Source organism: Stigmatopora argus, chromosome 4 (genome assembly GCF_051989625.1).
Source record: "Stigmatopora argus isolate UIUO_Sarg chromosome 4, RoL_Sarg_1.0, whole genome shotgun sequence".
In the NCBI taxonomy this organism is placed as follows: Eukaryota; Metazoa; Chordata; class Actinopteri; order Syngnathiformes; family Syngnathidae; genus Stigmatopora; species Stigmatopora argus.
This window is the reverse complement of record NC_135390.1, coordinates 8,737,817-8,757,110: the sequence shown is the minus strand read 5'-3', so window position 1 is coordinate 8,757,110 and position 19,294 is coordinate 8,737,817. Positions and strand designations below refer to the sequence as shown.

Here is a 19,294-nt window from a genome sequence, read left to right as displayed (position 1 = left end):
CATGGGACCTGAGGAGCTGACATAAACAGACAATCTGACAAGGGACAGACAATGACAGTGTTTAAGTAGACAGGGGCTGATGAGACAATAAGGAAAAGATTGGGGACATGAGAGGTAGGAATTGGCTGAGGAGTGAAGTGGATGACAACGGGTAAAAACAATGGGTGCTCACATGGACGATTCACACAGATTGTGGTGTAATTAAATATTGAATGCAACTAAAAAAAATCCAAAACGGGGGGAAAAAAACAAGAATATTGAAAAATCACAAAAAAACCACAAAGGAACCTAAACCTAACAATATATGGTTTATTTTGATCATTAACCATGTAGTTCTTGTTGTGTATTCTATTCAACATGGATTGAAAATGTCTTGCCAATCACAGCATTTTGTTCCTGATCTGAAAAATGTAACGTAATTAATGACTACAAAGTGATTATAGTGTTTTGAAACATAATTTATATACTATAGGCCATGGGTAGGCAACCTATGGCTTGAGAGCCATATGTGGCTCTATTGATGGGTGCATATGGCTCTCCGCTAAACTGTGAGGTACACCACCTCTAGTGCCTTTTAAATCTTTTTTTTTTTCATTTGTCTCTTCTGCACGCATACTCTCATTGATACTCACTGATTAGCAACAGTGTAAAAATGTTGTCAAAAGACTTTTTTTCACCTTAAAAGTGGTGAAATGACAGAGAAAAATGCACACTTTGATGTATTTTTTACTTTTAAAATCTTAGTATGTGGCTTTTATGGAATAATATTTGAAAATATGAATTGCTTATGGCTCTTTCAGTCAAGAAGGTTCCTGACCTCTGCTGTAGACAAAACACTGATGAGAAGCACATACCTTGCAAAAACACACACACGCAGACTCAGACAGCAAACAGTCTGCATATTGTCTCTCCTCTCTCATCTGTGAGCCAATACTCAGAGAGTCAACTCCCACCTGAATTATCTGCTCCCGCTTCCTGGCCTGCCTTCAGGCACTGTGTGTGTGGAAGATGCAAGTGCGGGAACGTTGTCTACTTACAGTAATCTAAACAGTCTCAGGCATTTTTATTAGCACACGGATTCTCCCACTATCACGTGGGAGATCATTTTTGCTTTGTCCATTCTTGGTAAGCAGGAGCAGTCTGCAGAGGAGCTGTTAATTTTTTTGTTTTGTTATTTTTTAACAATTTGAAACGTGATACTTCTGTTTTATCTTGCACCTTACATGTTTTTTTTTTTTAAATCTACCATATACATTTTATTTCACAGCTAAAATAGTGAGTAAAAGAAGCAGAAATGACTTTTTGAACCTATTAATTATGTATAAGAATTTTTATTCACATTTTTAGACCGTCATTCACTGTCAAGGCTTGTTAGTATTAGGAACGATTACAATCACAGAAGTCCAAAGTGTCAGTTGACTCACCACCTTTGAATGCATGACTTACTTTTTTCTGTTGAATCTCACCCTTCTATCTTTTTCTTGTGTGTGTGTATTTTTTTAGGTGGAACACTGCTTTAACTATCTGGAGATCCAGGGCATTGCATGTAACAAGCCAACACAGGTACAGAACGGATCATCTCAAGTACAAGTACACATGAGATAAATCAGATTGTTTAGTCATTTACCCTGTCAACACTCCATCCCACTGCTTACATAAACCCTGCTGAGACATTTGCTTGGAATTACCACTGCTACATCCACAAGGGCCATACAGGGAAGGCTTGTCACTGGAATTTGTGCTGAAGTGGTCAATGTTTACACTAAAGGTACAGGTTTACATGAGAGAGCCTTGTATCAGTAATATAATATTATTCATAGCACTGAAGCACCAAAATCCTCTTTCCACATCTAGAGAGCTTGTCAATTTGGCTTCAGTTGAGCTGTCAGGTTGATCTTCTTTATAATAATATAATCTGCTACTTTATTAAATTAATGCCGCTCAACCTTTTGAATCACTCCCGTTGTCACTTCCCCCATTATGATATTCCGCGTTTGATACAAATGTCTCAGGATTATGCTAATATTTGCATTTGAGGTGGCAGGTGTCCAGGATGATTTGTATAATTAAACTGCAATACTGTGGTGGTTAACCCATCTTGGAAAAAGTCATTAAATCTACATTTTTATTTTAACTGTTTGATTTATGGACACGGTTGATCCCAATAGAAAGGAATATACAGTTTAAATCGACATAGAATTGTACTGTATGTGTACAACAATACATTCTATTTGCTGTCTTTTAAAAAAACATTCATATTTCCTTTGCAGCTGTTCATAGAGTATGAGCGAGGTGCCTTCTCATTGAAGTTACTTTCCACTGATGAGGTCAATGACGTTGTTGCTCAGATCGGCAACTGTCTCCTCAAAATATGTCCAGGTCTTCCACCCAGGTGAGGTCAATCACAGTGACAAATCTCACAAATTATTTGGGGGGGAAAAACATGCTCATTGCATTTGCTTTTTCAAAATCATACATAGTGAGTTGTGCTGCATCAATATAATTCCTTTGCACCTTTAATTAATCATTTGAATATGAGGAGTTTGTCAAATGAATCATTTTCTATGGCCTTGTGAAAAGAGCAATTGCTACTTTGTGATGCAAATTGACCGACTTCATGCTCTCTCTGTATTGTAAGTTCACATAGTGCAAACACAGGCATTAACTTGTATTTGATAGTGGAGAGTGACTATTTGTGGCATTATTAAAGACCTCTGAAGTCTGTGAATCCTTCCATGGCAGACAACCCCCCATGCACAAATTACTTGCACTTGTGCAAAGCCACATCAGAGTAACCTAAATTTATCCCCCCTTGTGGAGACATAAAATCTAAATTACACGTATCATCCATTAACTTTCTTGTCTCTATTCATTAATGGGATGACAGTTCAATTTTTAGGGTTTATCTCACAGATGTACCAGATTTAATTGCAAAGCTTAAGGGTTCCTATCACACATGGTTGGCAAAGCATGAGTGGGTAGGTTACCCCTCGCCATTGCACTTCAGCCTTGGTCTGAATCTTTACCCCACTAACAACAGCATTTCGGGAGGGCGTGTCTATTGTGTTTAAATTGAAATATTTTAACACAATATTCACTTTTATTGTTGAAACTTCAACATCTTTGGAGCTTTGCTTTCTGATATTCTGCTGGATTTTTTTGTAGCAAATATTAAGATGATTGCCACCTGATGGTGCAGTGGTTCTTGCGCCTGACTTTGATGCAGGCAGTCAGGGTTTGATTCCCCTCGGTGAGCGTGGGTGGTTGTCTGTTTTATTGTGCCTTGTGATTGGCTAGCCACCGATTCAGGATGTCCTTTAGCGGTTGGCTGGGATGGGCTCCAGCACCCACCACAACCCTTGTGAGGATAAGCCGTATGGAATAATAATAATAATCGGACATAGGCCCTGTCGTCATTATCAACAACAAAAAGGCCTACTTGTCATCACACCCAGAAACTGCGAGATGAAAATGAAAAAAGATGAATGAATGACTATTAAGATGATAATTCTGAGTAGGTTTTTACAAACAAGTATACAGGGTGACAGAAAAAACAGTAAAACCAAAATCCAGTTTTTTTTTACCTAGGTCTACAATGTCTGCTGTGTCTGTGCTTGCTACTGTCTTGCTACTGCAACCAAGGAAATTTCCTGAATCCGGGATGAAATAAAGTTCTAATCTAAAACCAAAATTGGTGAATACATTGTATTTATGTAGTAAATGAAACATTTAAATCGTACCATTTCAGAAACAATGGAAATTTCATTTTTGTAATACAGACGCTCCCCTACTTACGAACGCAATTGGTTCCGAGCGATTGTTCATAAGTTGAATTTGTTTGTAAGTTGATTCAGTGCTATATTTTGTATTATAATTTATGTTTAAGGCCGATATAAGTATATTGAAGGTTTATATAAGTGCATTTGTATGTTTAAGGCTTGTATAAGTAACACGCATTGGTTTGTACTGAAAAAAAAAAAAACATTTAATAAAATGGAGAGAATATGTACAGTACTGTAGAGAGAGAGAGATTTATGTATTAGAAACTGGCCGAAAAAAGCGACCTAATGACGATTGCACAGTTTTCTTCTTTTTTTTCATCATAAATGATGCGGTAGCACTGTATGGCATCATTCAATTGATTTGAAAACTTTGTGCAACGTTCAATATTTGGGTCTTGCTGCTCGATCTTTCTGTTTATAAATGGTACTGACGGTCGAACGAGTCAATGCCCGTGAAACGCTTACCACTCTCACGCGCATCAAGCTTCGTTATTATTGCCACTCGTTTCAAATGAAATGGCTTGCCTCTTCCTTGCAACTCCCTAAATAGAAGCCTTTAGCTTTTTATCAACCATATTCAATATTGGATGCATGAGATATTTAATGATACAAATGAAAAAGGTTCTTTACACACTGGAGATACATTCACGCACTTCCGCATTGCAACGAAGAAGAAGGTAGATGCTGGGTGAGCTGAGCTCTCACAGCGCCAGGCGTGGGTATTAGCGGCGGAAAGAAGTACTACTCCGAAAAAGGCGCGAAATACAAAATTGGACTTGCGAACATTTTTGGACTTAAACGCAATTTGCAGACATGTTCGTATGTCCCGTTGTTCGTAAGTTGAATGTTCGTAAGTAGGGGAGCGTCTGTATTAGGATGGCGTGTTCTTGCAAAAATGTATTCCTTAAATTTCCTTTCAAGATTGCTCACTGTTCAATATTCAGCATACACAAGTCATTCATATCTACTGGGTACCAATAGTTTAGACTCTGTATACATTGATTATTGAAGAAAGTGAGTCCATTCAGGCCTTATTGAACCATACCTAAATTCTTTCTTATGCCAGTAAAGTGATGAAAAAGCTCACAATGGATCCTGCAGAAAGACTTACCTCGCTGCAAATGTTGTGGGAGAACAACAAACCTGCTGACCCGGGACCATGTGGTGGGTGATGTCACATAAATTATGTTTTACTGGAAAATGACTGCAAAAACAGCTATGTCTTCCGCTTTGTAGTTGTTTATTAAATTGTCTCTTTGTGTGCTGTTTTCGTGCTCTTGTGCTCCAGGTGGCTTTTCCCAGATGTATAGGTGTGTTTGTGATTGGCTGTCACTGCCATACAGAGAAGAAGTTCAATGGGTCAGTATTTTTGAAATTTTAGTTCATAATATTGATAACTAATATGATCTTGTCAGTAATTTAAAAGTTTTTGCTGTGGTTCTCATCTTGTCATTAAGGAAACCACTTGATAACTATGGAATCTGAATTCATAGATGATTGCAAATTTAAAAAAAAATATATATATATAAATATATATATCTTATTTTTTTACATATTTATTTTTTCAAGGATGTGGACACCATCTATTTGACGCAAGACACCAGAGAGCTTAATTTACAGGACTTCAGCCATTTAGAGAACAGGTTCAAAAATCTGTCCAAGCCGCTAAAATTTGAGCTCAGAATGGTGTGTAAGTTTGCATTAGTGACCTTTGATGTGCTGCATGCATTCTCTTCCTTAGAGACTTGGTGGCCATAATTGCAGTCCTGGAATTCAACCAGTGGTTTACCAAGCTCGCTACTAAAGACTACAAGCTGGTAAGCTATTTTTCTTACACCACTGATTGTGTTTGTTGAGGCAGGGACTCTAAACAACAATTCTTGCCATTTTTGCAACGGTGAATGTAAATTAGGTCTCCCTCCATTATGTCCAGAAATAGTCACCAATCATGTGGTCAATTGCATTTTCTCATTTTTTTGTCACTATGGTCAGTTTCCAGTTAAAGCGGATCTCAATATATTCTTGCATCTCCTCCCTGATGTACATTTTAGTTGCTGTTATAAAAGCACATGGTTTTATGTCATTTTACATGTTAAATTGCTCCAGTTTATTACCACTTTACTCTCTCCCCCTTTTGGTTCCCTGTTGCATATTTCAGCTGTATTATGGCTGCCACAAGCTCACCAGATTTAATCATACCCCAGTTAATCTATCGAGACATTACTCTCAAACGTGTGGTCTCAGTTGCTTTCAATTTTTCCTGACACTCGCAGCAAACCTTTGTTTTAAACATTTATAATTTGCACATCATTCTTACTCTTCAAGGAACTGTTTTGTGGTTGACAGGGCTATTTATAAAATTGAACTATCTTAGAAGGTTACTGCTATGTCACTGCTGTTTGTTCAGTCTGAGCCCAGACAAAATCATTATCAGCTGTGGGTAGGAGGTCATGTTTTCTCTATTATATACTTGTACTCTTTAAATGTATAATCTTTTACTTGAAAATGTATTTTTTGTTGTTGTCGGCTTTATTTGGCAAAATGTTCTCTCTTCGTGGCCATCCGTGTCTTTTCATTGTGGCTATTGTCTCTCACATTGTCCCTCTCATGCCATTTGAAAGTGGATCAGTCAAATGTTGGCATGTGATAAGAGTCCAAAACCTAAATAAGACAAAGAGACACCATGCCCCCCTGCAGGTCTCCATTACCAGCTGTCCTTTCTTCAGGCTTCATGCCGTCTCACCCGTTACTACACTTGGCTTTCTCAGTCCAAATAATTATCTCCTCCCGCCGTCATCACCAGCTCCTTTTGTGTTGCGTTTAATCCCTTTCCTCACCATCATGCCATGTGCATATTTAGGCTTGAATGTTCACAGCGGCTCAAGTCTTTAACGTGTGCCTTTTCTATCCTGGATTAGTGAGTATTAAACAGTCACTAAAAGCACTGAAAAAAGAACAGCTTCAGCAGTACATTCAATTACTTTAGTGTGCAGTTTTTGGGAAGACATAGCATGTACTAACTATCAACTGTTTAGGCAGATTCTTGTTTTTGCATCTCGTATCACCTCACCATATACAAATTTTGCCGGTGTTAAATGAGTAAATTTAAGGGATATGGAAGATAAGACATAACTAAAAATGTTGTATGAAAATTGATGTTACATTCCCAGTCACAAATGTGTCAAAGCAAAAAGGAATAGGGGAGGAACAAGCAAATCAACACTAACGGTATAAATATGTAGGTCAGTTTGGATTTCAATGGGGAGGCACACACAGAGCCAGATGATGAAATAATTCAAGAGGTAGCAGAGAAGAGAGATCAGAGAAGCGATTTCAGGGTAAAAAGCAAACGTCTCCTCAACAGCAAAACTCATTTCCTGGTAAATCTATTCGCATGCAAACGTTAACTTTCAGTGCAGCACTGCTTTATTCATGCGAATATAAGCACAACAGGCAACATTAGGTGTGTTGTTTAAAAATAATTGTCTGTGAATCACAACTTTTTTTTGTTACTTTCATCATGCGTACAATGTACTGTATGTACATACTGTATGATATTGTTGCAATACGGGAGTAATTTGTTATTTTTCAAAGCTGAAAGTCTTATTGAATGGCTTTCTGTTAACTGCATAAATAGACTACATTGTTGTATTTTTTTTTTTTTTTTACAATTGTTTTCTTTGTTAGTTGATACTATTAACTTGTCAGGTATTGCTTGCTGCTCTCCTTTACCCATAATTCTTTTCAGTAATTCATGGTTCAGTGGCGTGAACATGGGAACAATAAGGTCTTTCTTCCCGCTCACAATCTTTCTATCGCTCAACTGCTTCTCTGCCCTCTTCTCCACTTTCTTTCACCGCGTGGTGGACAATGTCGCCAATGTTTGGGGCTTTTGGCCCAGAGAACCTGTCCCGACTGGCAATTACCAAGAAAAACAAATAGCATAATGGTTCAGTTAAGTTCTGGTATTCCGATGGAAAATTGTTCTGTTGGTGCAGATTATTAGTGACTTGCTGTAAAAACGTTAGACTACATGAGCGAGAGAGAGAAAGCACATAGTGAACTGGGTCAGGGAACCTTTAGGCGGGGTTTCGACTTCTAACTGTTGAATTTTTTATTCCGTTTAAATTGCATGCTTTAGCTCCCACATGTGTGTCTCCTGTGGCAGTACAACCACAGGCAGACAAATTTGTCCTGCTGAAATGTTTACTAATCTGTGCCTTTCCAACATTTCTTTATGTCACACATTAACAAATGCAATGTAATATTAATCAAATTGCCCTGTTTTAAATGAATAAATGTAAGAAAAGAGCCTTTAGAAGGGAAGCATGTGCCCCAAAGTACTTCTTGTTTTTGTTTCTCTTTCTGATCTCTGTTATGCCGGTTAATTGCATTTTAGCATCTGTAATTACCTGTGTATAATAGCCTTGAAACTGATCCAGTTGAGAAGCAAGACTTGTTGTGTTGCGTTGTGATTTTGATTAATAGTGAAAGCACATTCATTATATGCAAGTTTAAAAATTCATTTTGCTGCCTTTTATTCTTTTCTCATCTCATGAATTTAACTCGTGGGTGTTTATCATAAGTCTACAGATGTTTGTGAGCAGATCCTCAGAGTGGTGTCTCGCTCTAGTCGACTTGAGGAGTTGGTGCTTGATGGCGCAGGACTCAAAACGTGAGTAAAATGTCAAATGAATGCACAAATATCTTGGGACTCCCTTCTTACTTGTTGAATTAATCACTAAGTACAAGGGTAGTAGTTCACAAGTCAAGGTTTAGTTTGACTTCATCAAACACCTTTTCTATAAACCAAAACAGAGGTTGTGATACCTTGCAACTCACATATGTTATTCTATTTGAGAGGATGGAAATGAAGCCAAACAAATGTACACTTGTACAAAGTACCCCAGAAAAATTGACAATAAGATGCATGTGTCTAGCTGTTTCTCAGAAGCCATTTGAATTGGCTGGGCATCTTCATGTGTCAGTTATCTGAAGGCAATGAATCTCTTTATAAATGTTCAGGGTCCAGTGTATAGTTCTTTCATTCATAAAAGTGCAGTTGAAATATCCCTTGTTTTCAGAATTGTATGTTTTTAGATTTTACTGTTATCATTGCTTTCGTACAATTGTCATATTCAATGCAGGCTTATTTTGCCAAAACCTAGCATGTGTTTTTCATGTACTTACAATGCTTTTTGGTCTCTATATCAGTGATTTTGCACAGAAACTTGCTTCTGCCCTTTCACATAACCACAACTCAGGACTTACCACCATCAATCTCGCCAACAACCCACTGGAGGACAGAGGTATAATTTTTAAACAGGATGTTCAAATCTATCTGTAAAAATGTTTATAATAAACGTGTTATTAACTTACAAGGTATTAAGAATGACAGCGCTGTAAATGTTTTCGTATTAACTTTTAAATATGCACCATAAAATATTTAATGACTAGCTCTGTGAATGTTTTAAGTCATTTTTGCATTTGGATATTTCCAAAAATACATAATTAAGGGAAGTGCTGTGGCACTTTCTTTTTAAAATTAAATGGTTCTAATTTATGTGAAAGCTGCTGACTTATTCATAAAATATGGATTTTAAATTTAACAATTAAAAAAAAACGATTGGTTTTACGGGCTAACACAAAAGAACAGATCAGGATTGAAAATTGTGGGGGGACCAAAGGTCTATGCGTATCATGTGTAATTTTGTGCCATGTTTTTGCAGGTATTTCCTCCCTTGGTGCTCAGTTCTGTAAACTCCGTATTGGGCTCAAACATGTCAACTTCTCCAAAACATCATTGTCACCCAAAGGTATTTATTGTTCTTGTCTCTTATGATCTATAAATGGATAGCGCGCCGGCCTCACAGCTCTGGGGTCGAGGGTTCAATCCCAGGTCGGTCTTCACTGTGTGGAGTTTTCATGTTCTCCTGGGTTTGCATGGGTTTTTCTCCGGATACTCCAGTTTCCTCCTACATCCCCAAAACTAGTAGGTTAGGCTGCTTGAACATTCTAAATTGTCAGTGCGTGAATGGTTGGTTGTCCATCTCCTTGTGCTCTGTGATTGGCTGGCCACCAATTCAGGGTGTCCCCCGTCCGGAGCCTGTAGTTAGCTGGGAATAGGCTCCAGCATCCCCCATGACGTTGTGTGGATAAGCAGTTCAGAAAATAAATGAACGCAGAATTTGACATTGTTCATCTTAGTGAATATTTGAACATGCTTGAATGATAAAGACAAAACATGCGTCAAGTTTTTGTGCTTAGATGACGACATGTAACGAAATTGTGCCAAACACCCTTTCAGGGTTTTCGATAGGATTTCAGAATTATTTGCAGGTGTCGTCAATAATGCCTTGGAGGAAAAAAAAAAAATCTTAGTTTGCCATCCAAATAATCGGTATAATACTAGACAAAGTCTACAGGGATGCACTGTAAACAGCTTAAGCCTCGGGCAATTGAACTATCACTTTTCACAGTGCAGCATTGCTTTAACTGAGCCCTGCTTAGCTACTGTAGCTCAAGGCTACAGTATAAATCCCAACTCCCGAATGACCCAATGCTCAAAACTAAATCAAACGCTCCCACTTGTGTTTTTAACTTCTTAGTGTTCCTCTAGATTTTTTTTTACCCTAAACCCATTCATTTACATGTGCATAAGAGTTTAGATCAATCTGGATGCACTGTTTTTTAGTACATTGTGGCCAACAACAAAAACAATTCAATTTTTGTGAAGGGTGTGACAGCTGACTGCCACACCATTGCAGACTCCAATACATTTGACTTTTTGTAGGATATTTGTGCAAGTGACGATGAGAGAGAAGGGTGGTCCTGCACTGTGAGAGAATTGTATTTTGTATTTATTTATTTGTATAGATCAATTCAATCAAATGTAATTTAAAGTGATTAACATTACAAAAAAGATGAGACAAAGATAAGAAAAAAATAAAATAAGAAATTGAAATACAGAGACAAACATAAAAAAAGCTTATATTATTTCCTGTGTATGTGAACAGTAAGGGCAGTTAGTAATACGCTGTAGTAAACACAACGTTTTAGCCCTGATTTAAAGCGCAGGGCTTAGTGAAAGGCAGTGCTACTGATGCAGGGAAGTCATTTGCATCTAATCCACTGTCAGAATCATTGTTTGTTATCCGGCAAAATCAAATAAATCCTATTGTATGGAGAGCTGTCCCGTTTTAGATGCATGCTATTCTATCGTTTGATTGAATGAGTTTCCTGCAAAGTTGAAAAGGTTGAAGTCCCGGAATTTATTATTTTTATCCTTTTGTTTATCTCTCGAACATGGTTACCATTCAGGCTCTCGGTATAACTGATGAGAGAGTCGTAATTTCGAAAAAGATATTGTATTAAAGATCGTTTTTCGCCACATTAAATGAACAGGCATGCTGATGTTATTTTTGTATTGCAAACTTCTTATCTATCAAAATCAATCAATCAGAAGAATCAGATTCAATACTATGTGAGTCATGCCGTAGTCATGACAGCAACTCTACACGTCATACGTCAATGTAATGCACAACCAAAAGTCGATCATGTAAAGACTTTCATTGACGCATGAAATTCCATCGTAACCATCAGAAATACAGTATAACGGATGAGAGGTCAGTGACCCACAATGATTTCTGAACTCGACTTAGAATCACATGTTTAACATTGCAAATACACGCCATTTCAACCACATAATGGAGACATTCATGCTTAATTATCGTCGTCTGTGTTTTATTTTCAAATAATTCCCATTATTATGCTGCAAAAACACAAGTGCAGATCGGGAAAATGCTGACACTGCTTTGGCATTGGCTTTATTTTGTGTGCGTGCGTGTGTGCATTTCAGGGGTGAACAGTCTTTGTCAGTCACTGAGTGCCAACCCTTCAATCCCCAGCAGCCTGGTCCATCTGGACCTCTCAGGGAACATCCTCAGAGGAGATGACATGCAGGTGCATATATAGATCCACATACCACAGTACATCCAGGAAGACAAAAAAAGCCACAGCAACCTTTCTCTTTTAATCAATCAAAACCATAACAAAATCAAATATACAAATAGGTTTCATATGTTTATACATTTTGTGTATATAGTCAACATTTCAATTGTTTACAAAGCTGTTATGATCATCTTTACTCTAATCTGATTCATCTTTTGAGAAAAAGCATGTGCTCTTCATGATAATACAAAAAGTCTATTAGAGAAAAAACTAGATGACAAGTATATGCTACATTTTAGTTAGATGTGAGCCCCACAGATGAAATTTAAAGCAAATCGCTTTTGCCCAATTTTCGCTTATAGTTTTAATTCTTTCTTTTCAGCATTTCTACAATTTTCTCGGCCAGCCAAACCGACTGGTAACCCTTGATCTTTCCAACACAGATTGCTCACTGGATCAGGTACGTTGTTAGCCAAGAAGAACTGGCATTTGTTCTTTAAAGAAGTATTCCAACAGTGTGTACTTAAACTGAAGGGGGTTATTAATTTCAGTGTGTGTAGAATTAAGTATTGCGTCATGTCTGCAAGCCGAAACTGCTTATTGATTTCTCTGAGATATTGCCAGCTGTCAGTCAGTTGAAGAGGATATTTATCCCGCCCATAAATCAACAATATGTTGTAACTTCTTTGAAAAAGTCTTTTTGTCATTATACATAGGAAAATATGCTCTTTGACAATATGGGTCTGCAGTTCCTCTTTTTTATCCACTACAATTTTGGTGGACTAGGACGGACATCACATTTTGTTAGTGTAGTGAGTGATAAAATAAATCACCATATTTGAAATCAAGTGAAAAGTCTGAAGATACTTTTTACCTGCTGTTGAATTATGTACATACAACCTATTCATATGAAATGTTTTGTATGTTTCAGTAAATAAAGAGGCAGCTAGCATACTGCAAAACATACAAATGTGTAACGAAAAAGAAACAGGAATACATTTCATGAGTTTATTGCATTTTCCAGGTTTGTTCTGCTCTCTTACGAGGATCAACCCAGCATCTGTCTGTCCTCAACGTTTCAAAGAGTGTCTTTCCCCACCGGTAAGGCACCTGCTGTCGTGTTTTAATGTTCAGTTTACAGTTTTACCAAATTCTGGTTTTACAGCACCCGTGAGAAAAAAAAGCACTTGATCCTGTATGTACTGTATGAATAACCTACAAAGTGCCTGTCAGGCAGACTAATCCTGCGGGCCGGATTGCTCCAGGTAGTGGGACACTTCCAGCCTGCGGCCCATATGTTTCACAACCCTGGACTGTTTGCACTCATTTATGGAACTGATGGGTTATTATTATTATTTTTGTAAGGACCACCGTTTCTGACAATGATGGGTCCTTTCTGTGTCAACTAAAGAGTGTACCTTATTATGGGTTGCAGCAGAATAGGAGCAAAAATGGAATGAACGTTATAAAAAAAGACAAAAGCCAGTGGGCAGTGTAACTGAATTTTTAAAATGAAAATCAGTTTCAGCTCAAATTAGAGCGATTCAAATTGAAAAAGAAAAATGGGCCGTGTAGTGAGAGACGAAAATGGAAATCTTTGTGGTATTATAAAAGGTGGTGTCAAGTTTTATTTGTTATATTTTTCCGTAGGAAAGGCAAAGAGGTACCGCCATCGTTCAAACACTTTTTCAGCAGCGCAATGTCTCTCAGCTCCATCAACGTGTCAGGAACAAAGCTGGCGCCAGATGTCCTTAAGTGAGTGAAGCACAACAACAAATCAATATTAATTCATCAATTCTTTATATAGTTAAAGAATGAACGGAACAGAAAATGAATGAATACATTTCGTGTCCATCCACTTGGATATTACAGAGCTCTCCTCCTTGGACTGGCTAGTAACCCTAATGTGAAGAATGTCTCTCTAGATCTCAGCTGTTGTGAGGTGAGATGTCTATACTCATCATTTTATTGGTCTCACATACTGTAGTATTGTGTCGTTTTAAATTCTGCATATACTGCATGTAATTTTCTTAGTACCTACGATATGGGTCTGTCTAAGTGTGCTATTTTTTCTGGGCAAAAATTACAATCAAAGATATCACTTTCAGATTTTTTACATTTATAAAATATTGGTCACCAGGTGTACATCATTATTTCTGAGCCAATTTGTTAAGTGACCTTTTTTTCCCCCTTTTAAGGTTGACATCTCAGTGCTTTGCAAATGGACTAAGTGAATTCAATTCAATTCAATTCAATTTATTTGGCAAGAAAAAGCACTAGGCTAAGGGCCATGTAACAAGAATATTACTAAATTACTAAAATTACTAAATGTAATCATTTAGCAAAAAGCTTTTTTTCGGTTTGGTGCATGTGTGTCAAATATCACCATTATGCCCTGATTCTCCTTTGCTGCAAACAGTTTTTAGGAGCCACTCTTAACCCATTTGATAGAATGGTGACATGCCAACGAGTATAATTAAGAGGCTTTATCGTGAAATACTTGGCACACAGAAAGCGGACTAGAGCCTTGTAGTTGTAGTGGTTGTGGATTGGCTGTGGCAGTGGTTATCCTCTTTAATTTTTCCTTTTTTCCATTTGTATTTTTTTTACCAGTATTAATAGAAAAGAAAAGTTTCCTGCAACTAATATATACAAAAAAAAAAACTAATGAAAAGAACTCACTGGTGGACTTCCAACATTGACGCTGAGGCAATTACATGAGACTTTCCTGCCATCATTATTTGATGCCCTAATAAGCCCTTTGCTAAATGTAGTGCTCTGAGTGGGCTGACTCTTACACAAGATGCAAATGTGTTGTCAGGGTCCAAGAGTTTGGTGCAACTACTATACGGTCATTAAGCATGTGTGCTTTGTTTTGACTAATTATTGGCTTCTCTCTGACACACTGCTCTCTTCCTTTAATGCGTCTTTAAGCTTGGCCATTGTGTAAGTACCAAAGGGCTACCGCTTACTAATTAACTCCTCATCATTCTTCAATTTTATTTGCACATCTGCTGTTGGTTTTGTGTTCCTAAATAATGCTCAGCCTCATCTTTTTAAAGAAAATCCTCCAATGTGTGTTGCGTTGTATGAATTAAATTAAGTCTTGCTTCATTATCCATGCCACTTTTTTCATATTTTATTATGCCCATCATGTACACTTACTGGCCACAACATTTGGTACACTTGTAAATATCATAATATCCACTCTAAGAGTATATAATTAAATCTGCCTTTACAGATTGTTTACTGGGTGGATGTCATTTGGCAGAAAACTGTTAAAAGCAGAATGTTTTCCACAGCAGGATATTTACAAAATATTAATGAAAATCATTAGTTTATACAGTAAGTGTTGTGGCTGGGTAACTGTATCACACATGAATTATCTCGTGCAAATTTTTTACATATTATATGCTGCTATCCACTCTAAATTGCCCCTAGTTATGAGTGTGAGCGTGAATGGTTTTTTGTCCCTCTCCTTGTGCCCTGCAATTAGCTGGCCACCAATTCAGGGTGTCCCCTGCCTGGTGTCCATAGTGAGCTGGGATAGGCTCCAGCACCCTCTGTGAACGTTGTGAGGATAAGCGTTTGGGAAAATGAATATGTTCCTATCGTCCATGATATATTGGTAATTCCATGTTAACAGTGAGAATTTTTTTCCGATTCACGTTTGTGCTTCATGTCAATAGACACGTTTGTGCGTCTACTTTGCCACACAGTACTATTATTTGAGCATTTGAGTGTCTCTTGTCAGAATATGTCAAAGCCCATCATGCCCAGTGGTTTTGTATTTAGAGATGAGCTTTTACAATAGTTGGGTATACGTTGTTGTTTGACTTTGTGCTATTTTCCAACAGTTACGCTCTGGAGGGTCCCAGATACTCGAAGGTTGTATCGCTGAGATCCCAAACATCGCCACTCTGGATATCTCTGACAATAGTGAGGCTTATTTTGACTTTTCAATGTTTACTTAGGAGTATATATTTTTTCTAACATGTTTTTCTGTCTTTTGTAGGCCTGGACTCTGATTTGTCGACACTGCTGATTTGGTTGGCTAAAAACCGATCAATAAGACACTTGTCTCTAGGAAAGAACTTCAACAACATCAAATCAAAGTATGATCGCAACCCTGCACTTTATATGGCTAGCCACATGAAAAATGTTTGTGTCACAAACGACGATGTGATCAGCAATATATTGCCAGTGTTATAAAACATAAGATTGCTTTTCTTGTATGTGTGAAATCCCCGCCTCTTCTCTTTTATTTGTCTGATACAGAAACCTTGCCCCAGTATTGGACAGTCTGGTTCACATGATCCAGGAGGAAGAGTCGGTGAGTTTATCATTTCCTTGTGTCTGGGTCTTAGTCATTCATTACCATGACAGTTGAAGAAAAACTTCAATTACACCCATGATACCTTGTCTTTATAAAGGTGAACTTTGTCTCCTGCATGGGTTGTAATGACATTGAAGTGATATGACACAGATGTGTGAAATCTGTTCATCTGAAATGGCAAGGTTTTTGCTGTAGAAAATAAATGAGGATTCGTTGGGGGTAATGTAGTGCAGTGTGGTTTTTATGTTCGTCTATTGAGAGGAAGTAACAAATGAGACAGCAAAGCTAAGAAACAAAAAAATGTTGTTCTCGGTCAAAACAGAGAAGGAAATTGGAAATACAGACATTACATAATATAGAACATTTGTTTCCTATTCTTTTAATACTGCAATGGTATGTGTTTTTATGTTGAACCATTTCCTGTCCACTGGTGTCAAATCATGCAATTAAATGGCAAATTATACTAACTTAGTGCTTTTCAGAAGCTTGCATAGTGGGCGGCGCTGTAAACTAAAAACTTGTTTTTTTCCTTCTTTGAAATATATAAAGAAATTGCCACAGAATAAACTAAGAATAATAATTACGAGCATACCATCTTGCAAAAAAGCAATTTAGAACAATTTAAATGCTTGAGTACAATCCAATAACCTGTAGTTATATTAGGAGATAAACATCTTTATTGCCCACCATGAAGCAGTTCCTGAAAAAAACATCTTTTTAATATCACTCTTTTATTGCCATTTCTTATTTTTAATACAGTTACATATTTTCATTTCGCCATTGGGGATGTGTTACCCTGAATAATAAGTGATAAACAACATCACCTAGTTGCCAAATTTTATATTTTTAAAAGAGAGAAATTAACTATAGAACATTTTTTCCACAAATGCTGATGCTATGGTGGAGGCCACAATTATTCTAGAATTGTCTATTAAGATAGATCTAGTTAGTACAACTGCTTTCCGTTTTCCATTCGGTGTCAGTTTGCAAATGAATGAGAAATGGTATTCACTCCCGCCCAGGGAAGATTTCTATATGGTAAAGTGGGTCATATGCAGTGCTGTTTTCTTACACAGCATGCAGAACTAAGCCAGCCAGACCACCTGACTTGGCCACCCTGCAAGCCAACTCTGTGTAACTGACTGATTTAGATTCAGCAACACTTTAGACAACAGCAATTTAAATGTTTTTACTTTATTTTTTTCCCCATTTACAACATTGGGCAACTAATAAGATTTGTAGCTGTTTACATTTGCATGCATAATATTGGGCTCAGTGCAAACAGGCTGGAAATAACTCCCCCTGCACACTCTATAAAGAAAGCATGTTAATGGTAATTTTCCACCTCTTTTGTGTCAAAAAAGCAGTGTCCAGAGGTTTAAACCTTCACATCACATCAACAAATGAAGCTTTAACTCGGTGGTACCTCGAGATACGAGCTTAATGTGTTCCAAGACTGAGCTCGTATGTCGATTTTCTTGTAACTCAAACGAACGTTTCCCATAGAAATGAACTAAAAACAAATTCATTCGTTCCAACCCTTTGAAAAAACACCCAAAACACCCTTTTTGCATGGCAACGCGCTCGTAACATAACATATATATTTTTTTAATGGACTTGGATTACGATGCAGACACACTCAAAAATAAGTTTAATCTAACCTAACACTAAACTTAATTCTAATTTTGTTTGACATTTTGATACCTTTCTTCTCCCGGGTTAGTTCTATTTGCCCCGCCTCCACACTGACTTTCAGTCAATATCAAGGGTTGTTCAATTTTGTATTCCCTTCAAAATATTCCAAAAATGATGCACACAAATGTCCTCACAATAGGATAACGCACGACCACTTGCCAACGAGAAGTAGTCTATATAACTCGTATTAGCGATTGCCTCGCCATACGTAATGACTAATGAAAAAAATAAAACACTGAAAAAATGCAATGCTCCCCCCAGTGCTCGCAGAGACATCACACGAGGGAGTTGCGACCACAGGGACATTACACGAGGGAGTTGCGGGGAGACAGACAGGGTCTCGCGTCCGCTGTCTGTTCGTATATCAAAATTTGTCTCGTATTTCAAGATAAATATCTGCTCAAAATTTTACTCGTATCTCAAATTGCTCGTATTTCAGGGCACTTGTATGTCGAGGTAGCACTGTAATAGTGTGTTACATCATAAAAACAGCGTCCTGACGGATTGCCCCACAAGTGTTCACTATGTAAGACAATAGTTTAAAATTGCCTACTTTTGCTTCTTCCCAGCCCCTCACCTCTTTATCTTTAGCCGACTCCCGACTAAAGAGCGATCTGACTATCATTTTGAATGCGCTCGGCAGCAACACGTCACTCACCAGGCTCGACATCAGCGGCAACGCAATGGGTGATATGGGGGCCAAAATGCTGGCAAAGGCGCTGCAGATTAACTCTAAACTCAGGTGCCTTACACAACATACTACATTTGTCTGCTCTCCATCCATTCTTTCATGTAATGCTTTGTACTTATCTTGACAGGACAGTGATCTGGGATAAAAACAATATTGGTCCTCAGGGTCTACAGGATGTAGCAACGGCTCTGGAGAAGTATGTTTCCGTTTTTTATGTGTGTGATGCAGTTTGTATCATTGTTAGTGTTCACTAACATACCTACATAATTTATAGGGACTGCGGTTCTTCATTTAAACTTTGGTAAATTTATACATAGTTGTTTTGTTGTTGTTACATTGTTTGTTTGTTTCAGGCAATGTGTTACATTTAGATTAAAGGGACAATGAAAAGGTCAAAAGAAATGAGGAAAAGTTGCAGTTGTAGAGTCACAGAGAGACGAGGTTGTGTCATGGTTGAGATGGAATTTATCAAGATTCTTTTTTTGGACTGAGAATGATTGACTTCTGGCCTAGTGCACTTATCTAAATCTTCTTCTGGGATGCAGCTGTCTATCTACGTCTTTTGCTTTCCTTAGCATTTCCTTCTTTTTAGCACAGATCACTCAATCTACAGCGCCCTTGCGCCTGTCACGCTATTTTAGATTTTAAATAAGCCGTGCTCTGCCTTTTCTGTGTGTGAGCAATTTTCTCATTTCCCTGCCGTTCTCTTTTTTTCATAGTATAACAGTCTTATGATCAAATTCAATTTAAGATATTTACTTTTCTTCACATGCAAACACGGCTTTTAACATTAATTAAATTATTAAACATCCGTCAAGTTTATAAATGTTATTTGATTTA

At 37.6% G+C, this 19,294-nt stretch overlaps 1 protein-coding gene across 2 annotated transcripts in view; it reads left to right on the top strand.

Annotated features, from left to right (window-relative positions):
• Window positions 1–19,294, top strand: part of carmil1 (capping protein regulator and myosin 1 linker 1) — a 51,634-nt gene that overhangs the window by 18,926 nt on the left and 13,414 nt on the right. For both annotated transcript variants that reach the window (XM_077598419.1, XM_077598420.1), the window contains exons 4-22: window positions 1,504–1,563; window positions 2,271–2,392; window positions 4,849–4,946; window positions 5,071–5,141; window positions 5,352–5,425; window positions 5,524–5,599; window positions 8,369–8,457; window positions 8,997–9,091; window positions 9,512–9,598; window positions 11,641–11,744; window positions 12,115–12,192; window positions 12,757–12,833; window positions 13,383–13,487; window positions 13,605–13,674; window positions 15,590–15,671; window positions 15,748–15,847; window positions 16,011–16,065; window positions 18,333–18,505; window positions 18,582–18,650. In XM_077598419.1, the coding sequence (XP_077454545.1) occupies window positions 1,504–1,563; window positions 2,271–2,392; window positions 4,849–4,946; window positions 5,071–5,141; window positions 5,352–5,425; window positions 5,524–5,599; window positions 8,369–8,457; window positions 8,997–9,091; window positions 9,512–9,598; window positions 11,641–11,744; window positions 12,115–12,192; window positions 12,757–12,833; window positions 13,383–13,487; window positions 13,605–13,674; window positions 15,590–15,671; window positions 15,748–15,847; window positions 16,011–16,065; window positions 18,333–18,505; window positions 18,582–18,650 (1,685 nt within the window). The remainder of the gene's footprint in view (window positions 1–1,503; window positions 1,564–2,270; window positions 2,393–4,848; window positions 4,947–5,070; window positions 5,142–5,351; window positions 5,426–5,523; window positions 5,600–8,368; window positions 8,458–8,996; window positions 9,092–9,511; window positions 9,599–11,640; window positions 11,745–12,114; window positions 12,193–12,756; window positions 12,834–13,382; window positions 13,488–13,604; window positions 13,675–15,589; window positions 15,672–15,747; window positions 15,848–16,010; window positions 16,066–18,332; window positions 18,506–18,581; window positions 18,651–19,294) is intronic.